A 14708-nucleotide genomic window follows, 5' to 3' on the forward strand; every position below is an offset into this window, starting at 1 on the left:
GTCGATGGCTCCTTAGTGCACTCTCTTAGCCTTCACTCAATTGTTGCTTAGGGAGTCTGGAAGTAAAGGTAGCATCCTTAGACTTTTCTTTGTATAACTGTCCAGTTTTTCTTGGTTATAATCTGTAGATTTTAATATCCATGAAATCATGAAGCAAGAAGATGTGAAATTTTTTATTTGCTTGTAGCCAGTTACATCTGGTCTGTTCTTGGTTGTTTATAGAGAGACTGTCATTCTTAATTCATCTTTTTCATGACAGTTATATCTTAACTGACATCACTGGATTTTATCATATCCCTCCGTAATTGCCTTTTTATGGGCTGGAGAAAAATAGTGTATTTAGGTGTTCCTCTTTTGCAGGCTGTTGCCTCGGTATGTTTTCTAATTCTGCTGCATCCTTCTTGAATACCAGTGGGATCAAAATGTCATAGGATGTTGAAAATGGGGGTAGTTGCTAGGCTGCAGGTTACCTCAGTGATCAAAATCACATGAAAACTTTTTTATATTGATGAAACAATGTGTGATTTTTTTTTTTTTCTTTGTACAGGTGCTAATGTAAACCTGCCTATAATTGCATCCAAAAAGTAAGTTAATTTACATTAATTTATTGTGGGTTTTTTTTTTTAAAGAAACAGATTATTTTATATTTTCTCTTACTGGTTTTCAGACTGTTGGCTGTATAAACGCTGATGACTTGCTTCTATGTCTTGTCTTCGTATTTAATGTATATATCACATTAGAAAAACTAGGAATAGTGTAGGTGATATTCAGCATGGCTCTCCATGTAAGCTTGCAGGTATTAATTGCTGAATAGAAGCCAAGACTGAGTGCATGCACAGCAGTATGGGTAATTCATTCACAATAATATCAAATGTAATAAACTTGAGGAGAAAGAGAAGTTTCTGGGGCATGCTACTTAAAGTAACTCTCCCATTTCCTTACTGAATGACTATAATGTGGGCTGAAGCAGCTCTTGAACTTGTACAACACATAAATGTTTTACATCTTTTCGCAGTCGCTATTAACAATGCTAGTTTGTACATTTAGCCAAACAGAGTGTTGGACCACATACTGATTTTTGTTCCACTTAAAGGGTACATGAACTACCTGTAAGAGTGTGCAAGTTACTTACTCTGCTTTAATCTTATGATAACTCTGAAAATTTTACTTTATTTAAATGTAAGTTATGCCCCTTCAGTTCTCAACGTCAGGTAGGACAAACAGTAGTAATATTACTACTACTGCTCCTACAGTTACTACTACTTGCACAAACACTTGTCATTGTTTATCTTTGTGACTGCTTTAAGGCAATACAGCTTAACTACATCACAGGAAAGTGTCATTACGTTGGTGCAGAAGGTGCATCATGATCTGTCTCAGTAGAGATCTGTAAGTGCAAATTATATGGTAATTAAATCACAGGGCAAAGAAGAGTCCATTTTTATAACAAAAAGCGCAGTATTGAATTACAGTTTTATTATGAGACTTCAGAGGGACTTATATTTTGTGTTGACAGATGAAATTTGCGTTTAATTGTCTTTGAGGTTCTTCACTACCTGATCTGTAATTGCCACGCTGGGATTTTCTTTTGGGCAATGAAGAATATTGCACTAGAGCTGGCCAGCTTTGAGTAAGGACAGCTGCACTCAGCTACCTGCAACTTTCCCACAGTGAATATTAATGCCTTCAACTGCATATCAGTGTAGTCTTCCAAGGGGAAATAATTGAAGGGACACTAAAAACTATCATAATTGAAAAACATTAGAAATATTTACAGTTTTCAGGTACTATCTCACTGATAGGATTGTTGTCATTTCTCAGGGATGTGGGGACTTTGGTTAAAACTGAAGGTTGTTTCTGCTTAAGATTTTTATGCTGGTGGTTTTGCTATGCCACTGCTGTTTCAAAGATAGTTAAAACAGGTTTGAAGATACTGTTCTCAGTAGTTAGCTGTGTAATAGATGAAGTGTGGGAGAGCTCCGTATGCAAAGCCTCACTGCGTATTTCAGTCATGCGGGCTCCGATACCAGGATGTTTGTGCAGGGAATTCAGGCTTAGGGCTTCAGTGTGAGGAGGAGGTTTTTGACTGGTGAAGTTCTTGCTTCTTGAAACTGTGTAGGAGTAGTCCTCAATGTACGGTTCTTGTGCAGCGTTCAGGAAGGGAGTTTGTTGCCACAGAAATCTGAAAAGCAAAATAAAGCTAAAGAAGGGAGCAGAATCTCGATGCTCAGTAACGTCGTCCCCACCGTTCCTGAAGACTGGAGTCCTGTCACAGTGTGCATGTTGTACTTTGCACAGCAGTTACTGGGGGGCGTTCAGATTTGGTTTGTGGCTCGGTTTATTGAGTTGATTGTTTTTAATGTGTTGAATAAAGGAGGTAAGATGTTAGAACTTCTCACTTATTTTACTTGCTTGCCAGGTACCAGTGTCACGTTCAGTGGGCTAAAAGTGTTTTGAAAGAGCAAGGATTTGATGACCGCTCGGTTACCAAAATTCTTGAAAGTTACACTGAGCCGCTTGAGCTGCCATTTTTGGAAGAGGGTGGAACTGAACAAACCAGGAATAGTTGTAACAGGACGGGCCCAGATTCAGAAAATGCAGAGCTTCCCAGAGAATCTTCTACAGATACTGGAAATGCAGTAGCCCTAAATCCTGAGTGTTGGAATGAAGGCTACAAGAAGGCCTCTTCGGCAGGAGATCCAGCGTTTGATCCTGTGGCTGTTTGTGGCTCTAAAGAACAGGAGCAAGGTGACTTGAAAGAGGGAGCTGAAGAGTCTTGCCAGAAGCATGGCTGCGAGTCGAGGGAGAGCACTGAGCAAAGATCTTGTGAGATGGTCAGGTCAAAAGAATGTGCTCCTGAGTACGTGCTGGTGCAAGAGGAAGAAGAAAGTAGTCCATGTCCTGCAGATGATTCTGGTCACGTGCAAGAAAATGTAAGGTCAAAGAGTATTCTAATTGATTAAAAAATGGTATCATCAGTGCTCTTTTCAGAATTCAGTATTTGTTCCAGCTTAAAGTTTCAGTAATACGGTGTATTTTTCTTGTAGCTTGTCAAGAAGGAAAAACTAGTATGCAGAAGAAATCCATTTAGGATTTTTGAATACTTACAACTCAGCTTAGAAGAGGTATGTTTCAAGAACAGTACAGGTTGTTTTAATCTGAAAAGTAAGCATTACTCTATGTTACGATGTAATGTAATACCTGTTTCTGAAGTACACGTTCTCCCGTGTCTCCTAAGTAGTTGGATTGCCTTAGTCATTCAACTTATTTTTAATAACCTGCGATAACTCCGCGATACGGTTAAAGAAAAATAATTAGGGTCCAATCCTTCACTTTAGACGAATAATCCCACAGACAAAGAGACCAGTGATAGGATTTAAGTATAGATATACTGGGAATACAACACATATAAATCCTGCTTCAACTGTGCTGCTTCTAAATGTATTTGGGGGTGTTAGTGTTAACACATGGCCTTCGGGAGCCTACAGCATGTGCATAGGTGTTTTTGTAGTGCTGCGTTTGTGGAAATGTAAAGGTCATGATGACATATCTCAAATTTAAACTTTCAGGCAACCTGTTTGCCTTTATAACATAAGGATTCTTGTATAAAATTAATTTGAGCCTTTGTTCTTGCGTGGCATATAAACTGCAGGAAGGGTCTTGCTGTCAGCTGAACTTAATCTGTTTATTTTTTCAGGCATTTTTTTTGGTGTATGCCCTGGGATGTTTAAGTATTTATTATGGTGAGGTAAGAGATTGGATTAATTTTGTGTTACTGGTGATACCATTAGTATGGATATGTTTTGGTCTGAAATTTTTACCTACTATGGCAGTATTTTATGCTGTTAATTCCAAAGGAGGAAAGACCAAAAAGAGTAATTAGGAAGTATATCTTACACGTAACGATATTTCTGTCTATGTAATATTTGTCTGAAAGTCTTATGTTTACCACGGCAAATATAGCTAAGCACAGCCTTTCTGCAGAGAAAGGTTTTTGTTGTAATTTAGGCAGGAAATGCAGGGAAGGTAAGCATGGGAGGAATAATATGGTGAATACTCTCCTGAAACAGGATCCCTGGAGTTTTAAGCATTAATCTGGGAATATATCAAGCTACTGCTAATGTAATGACAAAATAATTGAAACCTATGCTTCTAGTTTCAGATTTATCAGATTTTCCTTTAAACAAAGGAATTACAGGACTGATGGTGAAATGCTAAAAAAAAAATCCACCAGTAAATGCAGCAACAAGTTTCTGTCTTATATTTAGGCATTTGATATTTTCTTGCCTGAAGTCCGTGCTCTTTGCAGTCGGCTCTGACATCTGATACTGGGTGGTTATGCTTTACTACACACAGCATTCTATACCTGCTGCCGTATTAATATCAGCACATTAATGCCTTTGGTTGTGATTTTTTAGGAGCCACTAACTATTTTGAAGCTATGGGAAGTTTTCAGCGAAGTGAAGCCCAACTTTAGAACTACTTACATGGCGTATCACTACTTCCGCAGTAGGGGTTGGGTCCCCAAAGTCGGACTGAAGTATGGAACTGATCTCTGTGAGTAGCTTCCTTAAAATAATGGAATCACTGGCAACTGATGGCTCTTCAGGCACTGCAAGACTCCAGTGCCAAAGCTGAATTCATAGCTGAATCACACACCCAGTAGCTGAGGAGGTAGCTCGAAAGGCCTGTTGTTTTGCTTCGTGACGTTAATAATTAATACAAGATTGCACTAAAACTCCTTTCCCAAGTTTCTCTACTGCCTTTAAACATACCTTCTGCAGTATTAACATGATGGTCTCTGGAACAGCAGATTTGCATCTAGATCCCAATTCACATCAAAATCCATACTTTCATCCCATTTAATGGAAGCTGGACTTCTGCTGAACTTACTGCTAAGACTGTTTCTCTGCATGTTTGGGATTCTTTGGTGGGGAGAGAGGAGGGGGAAGGGGCATGTTTGTTAATGGTAGGGGTTTTAATCTTACAGAAATAATTATTAGTGCCCATAATCCCTTGCTAAGTAATTAAGACCTACATTCAGCTCACACCAACGTAAACAGTGCAGTAATGCCCATTGTTACGGGAAAATGTGCATAGAGGGAGATGTTTTCTTTAATGCAGGCATGCAAACCAGCAGGTGTTTTACTAATGCTCAAGCAGTTTTTTATCATTTGGGGGTTTGCCTGTTTGGGTATGTCGAGGTTGTGCTGAGCTAGCCCTTCAGATCAGTGTGTAGGTTTGGCTGAAGTCAGCATCACTGTTCTTAGCTCTCTGGGTTGTGGATGGGGTTTTGCTGTCCATCACCTCTTGTATACATGGAATTGTATTAGGTTGTTCACCATTCCATTGCCCATTTGTTGTCCAGCTGCAACGAGTCTTTTGTACCCTTGGGTAGAAAATGTACTTTTAGTGGCTCTGGTGGGCAGTATGTAAGAACTTGCGCCCTGTGCCTCTCTTAAAACTCATGGAAAATGCTTGCTTGGAATAGAAATTTGATGGGTTATCGTGATCTTTAACTTCTACTCCAGTGGCGTGAGCCTGTTGCAGAAAAATGCCACCCTAAACTTTTTCCCATGGCAATTGCTAACTGTCCTTTGGCTTTGCTGCTTTCTCTTTTACCTGCCCCTCCCCTGCCCTGGGTCACCCTGCTGCTCTTATAGTGGCTTTTGGCTCTTCCCTCTCTCTCTGCTTCCTGGGACAACTTAATTCTGAGCAGAAGTCAAAAGTGTTGAAGTTTTGCCTCGTGTAATTAAAACATAAAACATTTGAAAGTATGGATGCCAGTATAAAGTTGGGTGGAAACTCTGTGATTCTCCAACTAAGGTGTTTCTCTTTCATTTCAGTGCTGTATCGAAAAGGCCCCCCCTTCTATCACGCAAGGTTTGCAGCTCATATTTCTGTCTAATTTCTTAGTTTCAAATTAGTACATTTCTCTCACACAAATTTAGTGTATCCATTGGTTAAGCACATATTCTGCACTCAGAATACTTTGCCAGCCGCACTCATACTGGGAGTGCCAAAGTCCTTTTAGCAGAGGCACTAAATAACACAATTTCATTGGATTCATATCTCAGTAGGAAGACGTTAAAAATTAAAAGTTGCATGAGCATATTTAGCACTCGTACGATCGCTGCACTCGGGAAAGTAAGTGGATTTAGTAATACTGACTTTTAAAAATATATAGTGTGGGTAATAGATGTAATTTGGGAGAAAAAAATTTGAAGGGATGATAATTGTCTTTATTCCTAAGCTAGTCAGGTTGAACTCCTGGATAATAAATTGATTATAAATGTCAGATTGGCATTCATAAGAGAATGCCACAAACACCAGCAGAAGGGTGTGAGAGAAAGTGCCAGTGAGCATCGTCACAACTTATCTTTTCGCCTCTTTGCCTAGTAGAAGGTGACTTAAGTTTCACAACTTGCTTACTGCATGTTGCTTAACACCAGGTTTTAGGCTCTAATTCTTAAATTTCACAGTCTTTCCTTTCTGTGGGTTTTCCTATCTGCTTTGTTTTGCAGTTACTCTGTCATTGCTGAATTAGTTGATGATAATTTTGAAGGCTCTCTTCGCAGACCACTCTGCTGGAAGTCCTTGTCTGGGTTGAACAGAACAACTGTTAGTGCTTCTAAGGTAAGTGTGAGATGCTAGTTTTAAAATGGCTTTAAAGTGATAAATGTACAGTTTAGTTCCAAGGGACAGGGAGTTGGAGTGAGTCTGGAAAGACAGTCCTCCTGTTTCTAGTCTGCGGAAGAACGTGCTGAGTTGCCAGCAGGCAAACAAGAGTTTCTGTTGTCAGTACCCAGGTGAATTCTGGGAGAAGCTTATGAAAGTTCTGTGGCTTGTAGGAACGTTAAAAATTGTGTGAGGAACAGAAGAAAGACCCAAGGGACACTTCTTCATAGTCATAGAATTCTTCTGCTTGTCACTTCTGTTTTTAAAGCCCTCTCCATCTAGCAGGATTTTCTTTTGAACAGTGAATTTCTGAAAGTTTCCAGAAGATTTTCTGTATGATAGAGCCTCGTACGTGGCATTTCCATGCTTGTGGCCGTGGTGCTCAGGTGCTGTGTTGTAATTCTAGTTTATCTTATGCCTTGCTGAGGACGATCAGCTACACGTTACACAGCTCTTCCCTAGCTTGGTTTGCAGGAGGCATCTTGTAGGAAAACTGGTATCTGCATTTCTGATTCATCTACAACTTAGAAATCGGTTGAAATCTGTGTTTTCTGTGTACCGACAGGAACTGATGTTATGCTATTTGATCAGACCGTCTGACATGACCGAAGCAGAGATGTCGACACCTGAATGTATGAAAAGAATTAAGGTTCAGGTGAGTTGTTATTTGCCTCCTTTGCCTGTGTAGCTTTTCCCTGGGGCAGCTGCCAGCTAACTCTAAGAGCCCTTGAACTGCTGCTTGCTCTTCAGCACGCTTTTGTTTTTGCACACGTAGCTGCAACCAACTAACCTGGATTCCTTTGTGCCCCAAAACATGAGGGGTGCATTACAGGCTGTTTGAAGGCTTAAGATCATCTAAATTTTTATGTTGCTGCTACTATGAATGTAAGCATTTACGTGGGGAAACAGGATACTTATGGAGGCTGTAAGGTTAATGTCTGTATTTAAAAATGGAGAAAAACATGCTGAGACCAGCTCACTTCAGGAACAAATGTAGTAATTTACTAGGATTTCTCAATGGCCCCATATCAATTTGCTGAAGGATTAATCCCCATCCCTCACTCACTGCAGCTTTTTTTTTCTTCCCAACTCCATAATAGTTGCTGGTTTGGTTTTTTTTATTTCAGGAACTGATTGTAACTCGTTGGGTTTCTTCCCGTGAGCGAGATGAACTTTAATGGACTGCACAGGAAAAAATTATTCTTGTAAACCCACATCTTGTTGTTTTTCACCTGATCTCATGATGAACTATTGCCTCAGAACGGTTTCTATCAACATACTCAGTTGGTACGTATAAATGCTTTTTAAAATGAAGTATATCCTGTTTGCTGCAGAGAATGTTGTATTGAGAAACATAACTGAACTATAATAAGGCATATGAAAGGGAAAAAATAAAAGCTGTGTCCCAAGTCAGACTACGTGTTTGTTGCCTTAAAATTTAAGCATGTACCTTGGAGCGGTGGCTAGGCTGCAGCAATTAGGAGCGGGGTGTTTAATATTCTGACAGCGCTGAATGGGCACTACGGCCTGCAGTGCCACTGAAGTCCAAAACCCGAATGTCTGCCTGAAAGCCAAAGCAACGAGGCATCTGTTTCTGGGAATACCTCACAGACTCTTCAGAGCTGAACTTGGGAATTGTAAGGCTAACTTTGCACATCCTGCATTTCTTCAGAAACGAGGACTTAAACCTCATAGTCCTCAAGTTTACTGCTAGTTTTTAATTAGTTAAAAGTCAGCAGTAATAGTGAGTCAAATACCCTTTTGGGATACCTACGGTAGCATTCTTCTTCAACCAAAACCTGGCGTCATAGCCTTGATAAAATTGCACAAACTTAGATTTGGAGAGAAATTTGGTTGTTGCAATGTTGAGCGCTGTCACACGTTGCTGTTAGGTGCCTAGACCCTGGCATTTAGTGGTCCCAACTAAAAGTGCTTATTTTCACAAGCACTGCTCAGAACTGAGGAACTCTTCCCAGGGTGTGCAAGGATTTAAGTTAAATCTGGGGTGTCAGCACCTAAGAGCAGTGTTAGGTGTTAGGCAGTGCGGAATGCTGGAGTGCCTTTCCCTGTTTCGGTCTGTCTTCACTTGGGATTTGCCGCATAAGATTCCTCCTTGGAAGTAAGGGCCTGATCTTGCCCCGTGACAGCAAGATGCCCTGACCGCACGCTGATGCCCTTTACTTTTGTTGGAGATGGGTTAGTGTGTAGAAAACCCTGAAGACTTGCTGAGCTGAGCGGCAGTGAGTCTCTCTGGTTTGGCAAGTATGTCTCTCAGCCTCATCACTGCTTTTGTCTCTCTTACCCAGCAGCTACAAGGGCAGGTACACTTGTAGTGCACTCACAGCACTCTGCCCTCGCCTCTCACGTGCTGTAGGCCAGACTGGCAGGCACTGCTGCCTTTTGTGCAGACACAGGGCTGAGCAGGCCTGCCGTGCTGCTTGGGTGCTGGCTATTTTCTCCTACACTCGTTAAGACTTAATCATTCAATTGCAGGTCCCTAAATACGATGTTTGCTATTGCTAAGCCACACTTGGAAAACAAACCAACTAACGCGGCAGGTATTCAGTTGTCTTTTAAGTACAGCCAGGAGGTTTAAGTATCAACTCCACTGCATTTTAAGTGTTGCCGCTTTACATTCAGGCATTTGAATTCCCTCTTCATCTTTGAACAATATAGGCTTCCTTGCTTCACCGGGCTGTTAGGATGTATTTCAACACAGGGCGGGGGGGTGTGTGTGAGAGACCGTAGTCGTTTTCTGCAGCAGTGCTAAGGATGCATTGTAGTGGGTGACAATGACACTGTGTTGCATTTTCTCTGTGCTGTTTTCCTTCACTATAAAAGGAGGTTTGCCTCCTGGTCACAGGAAGTTTTTCCAGGGCCGGTAGAAATGCTGTCAGTTCGGGTTGTTCCCACCAAACACAACCCCACAGCCTTGTTCACTCAGGCAGTTTAGATTGTGAAGCCATGTCATGAATGGGGGAAACTACACATACCTCCAAGTGGAAATCTTCTGCTCTTTGCTTTCATTTAATGAGACTTCTGCTGGAAAGATGTCAAATGAGAATGTTAATCGCATAATGGCTTTTTTCAAGCTGAAGAAGAGGTGTGAAGGTGTTGACTGTACGTGGCAAGGTGTTTTATTTCTAGCTGCACATGATCATCTTTCACGTTTCAGTACTGTTGTATCAAGTAACTCCGATGGCTGTGCCATGGCACTGATTCTCACCACTCTATTTATATTATTCCAATTAAAATACAATACTCGGATGAGTATGGATTCTGATTCAGTCAGAAATAGCATCCTGATTTTTTTTTGTAAGCCGAATCCTAGCTGAAGAACTCTGACTAGCACTAGAGGGGGTGGACAGGAGGTCTCTAACAGCAGCAGCACTGTGCCTTTCAGGCTGGTTGTCTCTGTTGTTGTGTTCTACTGAATATGCTTTTAAAGGAGCTATAATTGAGATTTTCGCAAGAAATGGTTGGAAGGGGGGTGTGTGTGTGTGTAACATGTGGTGTATGCAGCTAGAGAGTATTGGGGCAGGGTTAATGCAGTTTGTGTATGCAAAAGTATAAACTAGATGAGGACAAACCCCCAATCCTTTATGATTACTTCTCCATCCTGAGAAAAAATAGGACTTATGTCAAGACTAAAACCAGCTTACTTAGCACAAATTAGAAGGGAAAAAAGCTGAAATTATTTTCTTACACTAGAATGGAAGTGAAGAAGTTGCACAAAATTGTGGACTGCACAATTTTGACCTCAGCACACACTGGAGTGTAAAGTACAGGAGGTGAAAGTGCTGTTGGAGGGTCTTTTTAGGGCTTTTTAACTTAAATTTCTTTTTGTTAAGTCCTAAAGTTTTAACTCCAAGATAAATTCTGAGGAGTCTGTTGCTTATTACAGATATTAACAAAGTAAATTATTATCTTTTCATACGAAGCATCTCTTGGTTTGAGGAGTAAATGTGCAAAATGTAGAGAAGAATTGGAAATATATCTAGCAGAGAGGCTGGATTTATTGTTACATTTATTAGTAATTAAAGGAAAATAACTTTGCATGTAGTGAATCTGCATTAAGTGAAGGACTTTGGATTTCAGCAGCATGCAGGCACAAATTCCCTTTTTTTTTTCACTCAAGGATAAACAAATGTGACAGGAAAAGCCATTCTGGTTTGCTACAGCGTAAGTTACCACCGTTCATCTGTTAAAACCCTTAATTACACAGCAGTTACAATTTCTGGTCTTGGCAGAACAGAGATAGAATGCAAATAGGAAAACAAACAGTTCCCACAGGAATTTTCTGTAGCGTGCACTTAGGATGTATGTTACTTCAGACAAATGGGCAAGTCAGCTTCCTGCTCCTTCCACGGCGTGCGGGTTGCATGCAGTTAACTGTAAGTAGATCACGCACCTTAAACCCTGAGATTTGGAGTCTTCAGGCTTCCTTTTCCTTCTGCATGTTGTAGATGTTTTAATGCAGCAACTTGTCATTTTCAGCACTGTTTTTCTGCATCGGGAAGGGGTACAATGTAGAACTCCTTAGCTGTTAGCTCCTGATGCAGTGTGATGTATCTGGAAGCTTTCTTTGTCTGTGGGATCACGAATTTCTCTGTAAATTCACTTTTACTCATTTCCCGTTTTCCCTGTGCGGTCAGTAGGCTGTTAATGAATGCCAGTGCGTACGCGTAGCAGTTGTGGCCGTGCTCTTCGTACCTGGGAAAAACACCTCGTTAATAAGAGGTAGTGCTAATGCATTCATTACTGTGTGTGGAGGAGTATCTTAGAGAGTGAGATAAGGAATTGTGTGCTGTCCAAGAACTACTGCCACTTTCCTTTGATGCTGGTGCTTACATATACTCTGTTCATCACAAGCTGTACTTTCCAGCCAGGGCTACTAGAAACTGTGAGCATGAGGGAAAGAAAACCAGGGCTGCAGACTTCACAGAATGAGTTCTTATTTTTTATACTTATTTGGCTTTTACTTTGTTAACCTTTGCTCTTCCATGTATTGTTCCTCTTATCCCGAAAGCTCCTTCCTGCAGCAGCAATGCAAACTGTGTGCCACCCTCCGCACTTCTTCCAGTGTGGCGGTAGGAAGGTAACTTAAAATCAAGGAGCTTCTGCAGTGTGGTGATTACAGTTGCTGTACCGCCTGCCAGTCCAGCTCCCACTACCAGGAACTTGTGCCAGTTGTGCAGGGACAGAAATACTAATGGGATAGGAGGAGTTGCCAGTGAAAAATGCTCTTGCTTTCCCCTTCCCCACTAGCCTAACCTCGGAGCATATGGCACTGACCTGTCCTTGTCACTGTTGGAATGTTTCTCAGGTTCTCCCAGGTGTCTGGCACTACCAACTGCAGTAACTTACTCCATTCCCTCACAGCGTGCTGCTTTTTCCCCTGGCCCTGCATGAGTGCAGTTGGTAGACCTGCTCCGACTCCCGTGTGCCATCTGCCTAATCCTCCAGCCTCATCCGTCCTGTGCCATTCTTCCCTTGTTCTTCCTAGCCCTGTGACACATTCCTTGCCTTGTGCCATCAGTGGCTCCATGGTCTGTATTGCTCCAGGGAATCATCTGTGGGGCGTGCCTGTCAGCCCTGGGAATTTGCAAGGTGTCCTCGCAAGATCTGAGGACTATGGGTATGAAAAGCAGCCCCGAGCCCCCTTCAGGACAGCTCACTGTTTTCTTCAAAGCCCTCCTGGTTGCTGAGGGCATCTGAAGTGAACTCTGAGTTCCCGTTTCGGAAGCAAGCAGTTGTTAAAGAAAAATACTTAGGAGTAAGTTCAGGAGCGGCCATCATCACTGCAAAAGGTCTGGAAATCACACTGAAAAAACTGTTGGGGTCACCAGCTCAGGGCTGAGGCTGCAGAGCGCCGCAGCGTGTCTGGGTGACTGAGGAGTACACAAGTTCCACAATTAAGCAAAGCACGTGACTTTTCATTTTTGTTTGCACACCAATCTTTGTATTTATAATGCAAAAGGCTTTTCTCATTACCATCCCTGGCTTCCAGTCAGGATCTCCTTTTTGGGCAGCGTGTCTTTGTATCCCAACAAGCAAAAACCAGTATCTCAGTAATTTAAGATATTCTGGGTCAGGGCCGTAGCTGCTGCTGTTCTATACCATCCTTCCAGTAAATGAGAAGCCATGAAGAAAATTAGAAATAGGCTTGGCCTGAACCCACAGGAGTTACAGGATTAGTTTAGTGCAGTTCCTGTCCATTGAAAAAAAATAGAGGAGTTAATTTAACATCTTTTTAAAAAGTTGTGTTTTCAGCAGCTCAGTGGTCACTGGTCTGTGGAAAAGGCAGGTCACTTGTCAGGAGGTGGCAGAGGGAGGACAACCAAAGAACAACTTGTGGGAGAGATGCACACGTCTATCCACCTTCTACCAATCTGTTTGAACTCAAGTTAACTTTAGGAATAATGCTAAGGCACTGGGAACTGTAGAAGTCCCCAAGAGACAAATCCTGTTGGCTTTACAAGTTCCACAGACATTCAAAAGTTCTACTGTAGGTCAAATGCTTTCATCTCCTGGTATTAGGGAGATAACACTTTACCTCTCTAATTTTATAGTCAAGCATACGCTGGATTGCTAAACCCTGCTTTGGATTTGTTGTGGGTTTGGGGTTTTTCTCTTACACAAGATGACATCTACATTCGTTAACCAAAACGCTTCACAGCTATGCTCTGACAAGCTCTTTGTTAGCTGTGCTGGTACCGATGAGCAGTGCAAGGACTGGTGTCGTCCGGGAGAGACCCGGCTGCTTTGTCGTCAGCCAGCTCGGTGATGGGGCAGCTGTTTCAGCTGGGCTGCGTGACCTGTAACGTCATCAGGTGTTAACTTCAAGGAGGGCCACAAAAAACTGAATGTGCTTGTTGGAACATACTGGTTTAATTCAAAATATGTGGGTTTTCTGTCTTCTCTGTGTCTGTGGTTTTTCTTTCATGCACAATTGTTTTGTCGCTGAAGAAAACTTCCTTAAAATGATGCCTGATTTTAGAGCTTTTACATCCCCGCAGATGAGTTTGCCACTTACTACTTAAAAATACTCTGTTTAGCAAGGCCACTGAGTTTCAAGGCGCCCTGACAGCGCTGTTGAGACTGGTTTGTTAGAAATGTGTGTGCTAAAGGAGCGAGGCTCCGCCTGCACCACGAGCCTCGCAGGGTCCAAACCCAAATGGTCCAGTTTATCACACAAACTACGTACCTGTGAGGAAGCCAGGCCTCTCCCACAGAAAATTCCTCTAGGAGCGTATCCCACTGCTGAAGAAGCCAAAACATGTCTGGCTGTACCAGCGGGATACTAATGCACTGCTCCCATCCGGTCTGAGCTCTGTGGATGCCCTCTTCGTTGTAATGGTACACCACGCCTGAAAAGAGAGAGCAGCAGGTTGTCAAGAGGCACTGGAGAATTGGATTCACAGCCTTTGCATCTGGGTTTTGTTGCTGGGTTTATTTTGTGACGGAAGCTACTACTCATCTTCCATGCGGCCATGCTTTCTTACACACATCGGCATCCGTGGCTGCAGAGCGGAAAATGCAGTCCTGTTTTTTATCAAAAACCTGTTCTCATTTTTACAGTGTAATTTCAGATGGCTTTTGATAATGAAGGCAAGTTAAGGACAACTAGGCTTCTTTTCTACCCCCCAAAAAATTTTGTACTAAATAAATGTCTCAAGTGAGATTTTGCAGGACAGGCCTGCTGTAGGAGAGCCTGGTATGATTTTTAATATGGCTTTTAAAATTATTTTATTAAAAGTATTTTTGGAATTAGAAAAATATGTGTTTAAGTTAAAATTTCCTGAAGCTTCTTTTAAAAAGCAGGCTGCCTAGCTTTTTATTTGCCTGTGTCGGGAATAGAAGTCACCTGTCAATTCCATTCTGTGCAGCTCCTCAGCATGAGGAGAGGTGTATCGCTTTGAATTCAGTCTCTGCATGCTCACTGCTGCAAGGCGAGAGAAATTCTTGGACTCAAGATGTTTTTGATCTTTACATGTCCAGAGGCACCTGGAGAGGTGGGACTGTGCCAA

General features: G+C 41.9%; 2 protein-coding genes across 2 annotated transcripts; one reads left to right on the forward strand and one right to left on the reverse strand.

Annotated features, from left to right (window-relative positions):
• Nucleotides 1-547: 547 nt before the first annotated feature.
• TSEN2 (TSEN2 tRNA splicing endonuclease subunit) lies at nt 548-7856 on the forward strand (the record flags this gene model as incomplete). The annotated part of the gene is made up of 9 exons (XM_010161369.1): nt 548-584; nt 2420-2933; nt 3048-3125; nt 3698-3748; nt 4419-4557; nt 5847-5883; nt 6525-6636; nt 7244-7333; nt 7806-7856. Coding segments are annotated over 9 exons (1109 nt in total), but the record flags the coding sequence as incomplete, so codon positions are not given.
• A 3315-nt stretch (nt 7857-11171) lies between these two features.
• Nucleotides 11172-14048, reverse strand: MKRN2OS (MKRN2 opposite strand; the record flags this gene model as incomplete). The annotated part of the gene is made up of 2 exons (XM_010161370.1): nt 11172-11391; nt 13886-14048. Coding segments are annotated over 2 exons (383 nt in total), but the record flags the coding sequence as incomplete, so codon positions are not given.
• Nucleotides 14049-14708: the final 660 nt, after the last annotated feature.

Source organism: Eurypyga helias, unplaced genomic scaffold (assembly GCF_000690775.1).
Source record: "Eurypyga helias isolate BGI_N326 unplaced genomic scaffold, ASM69077v1 scaffold48551, whole genome shotgun sequence".
Lineage (NCBI taxonomy): Eukaryota > Metazoa > Chordata > Aves > Eurypygiformes > Eurypygidae > Eurypyga > Eurypyga helias.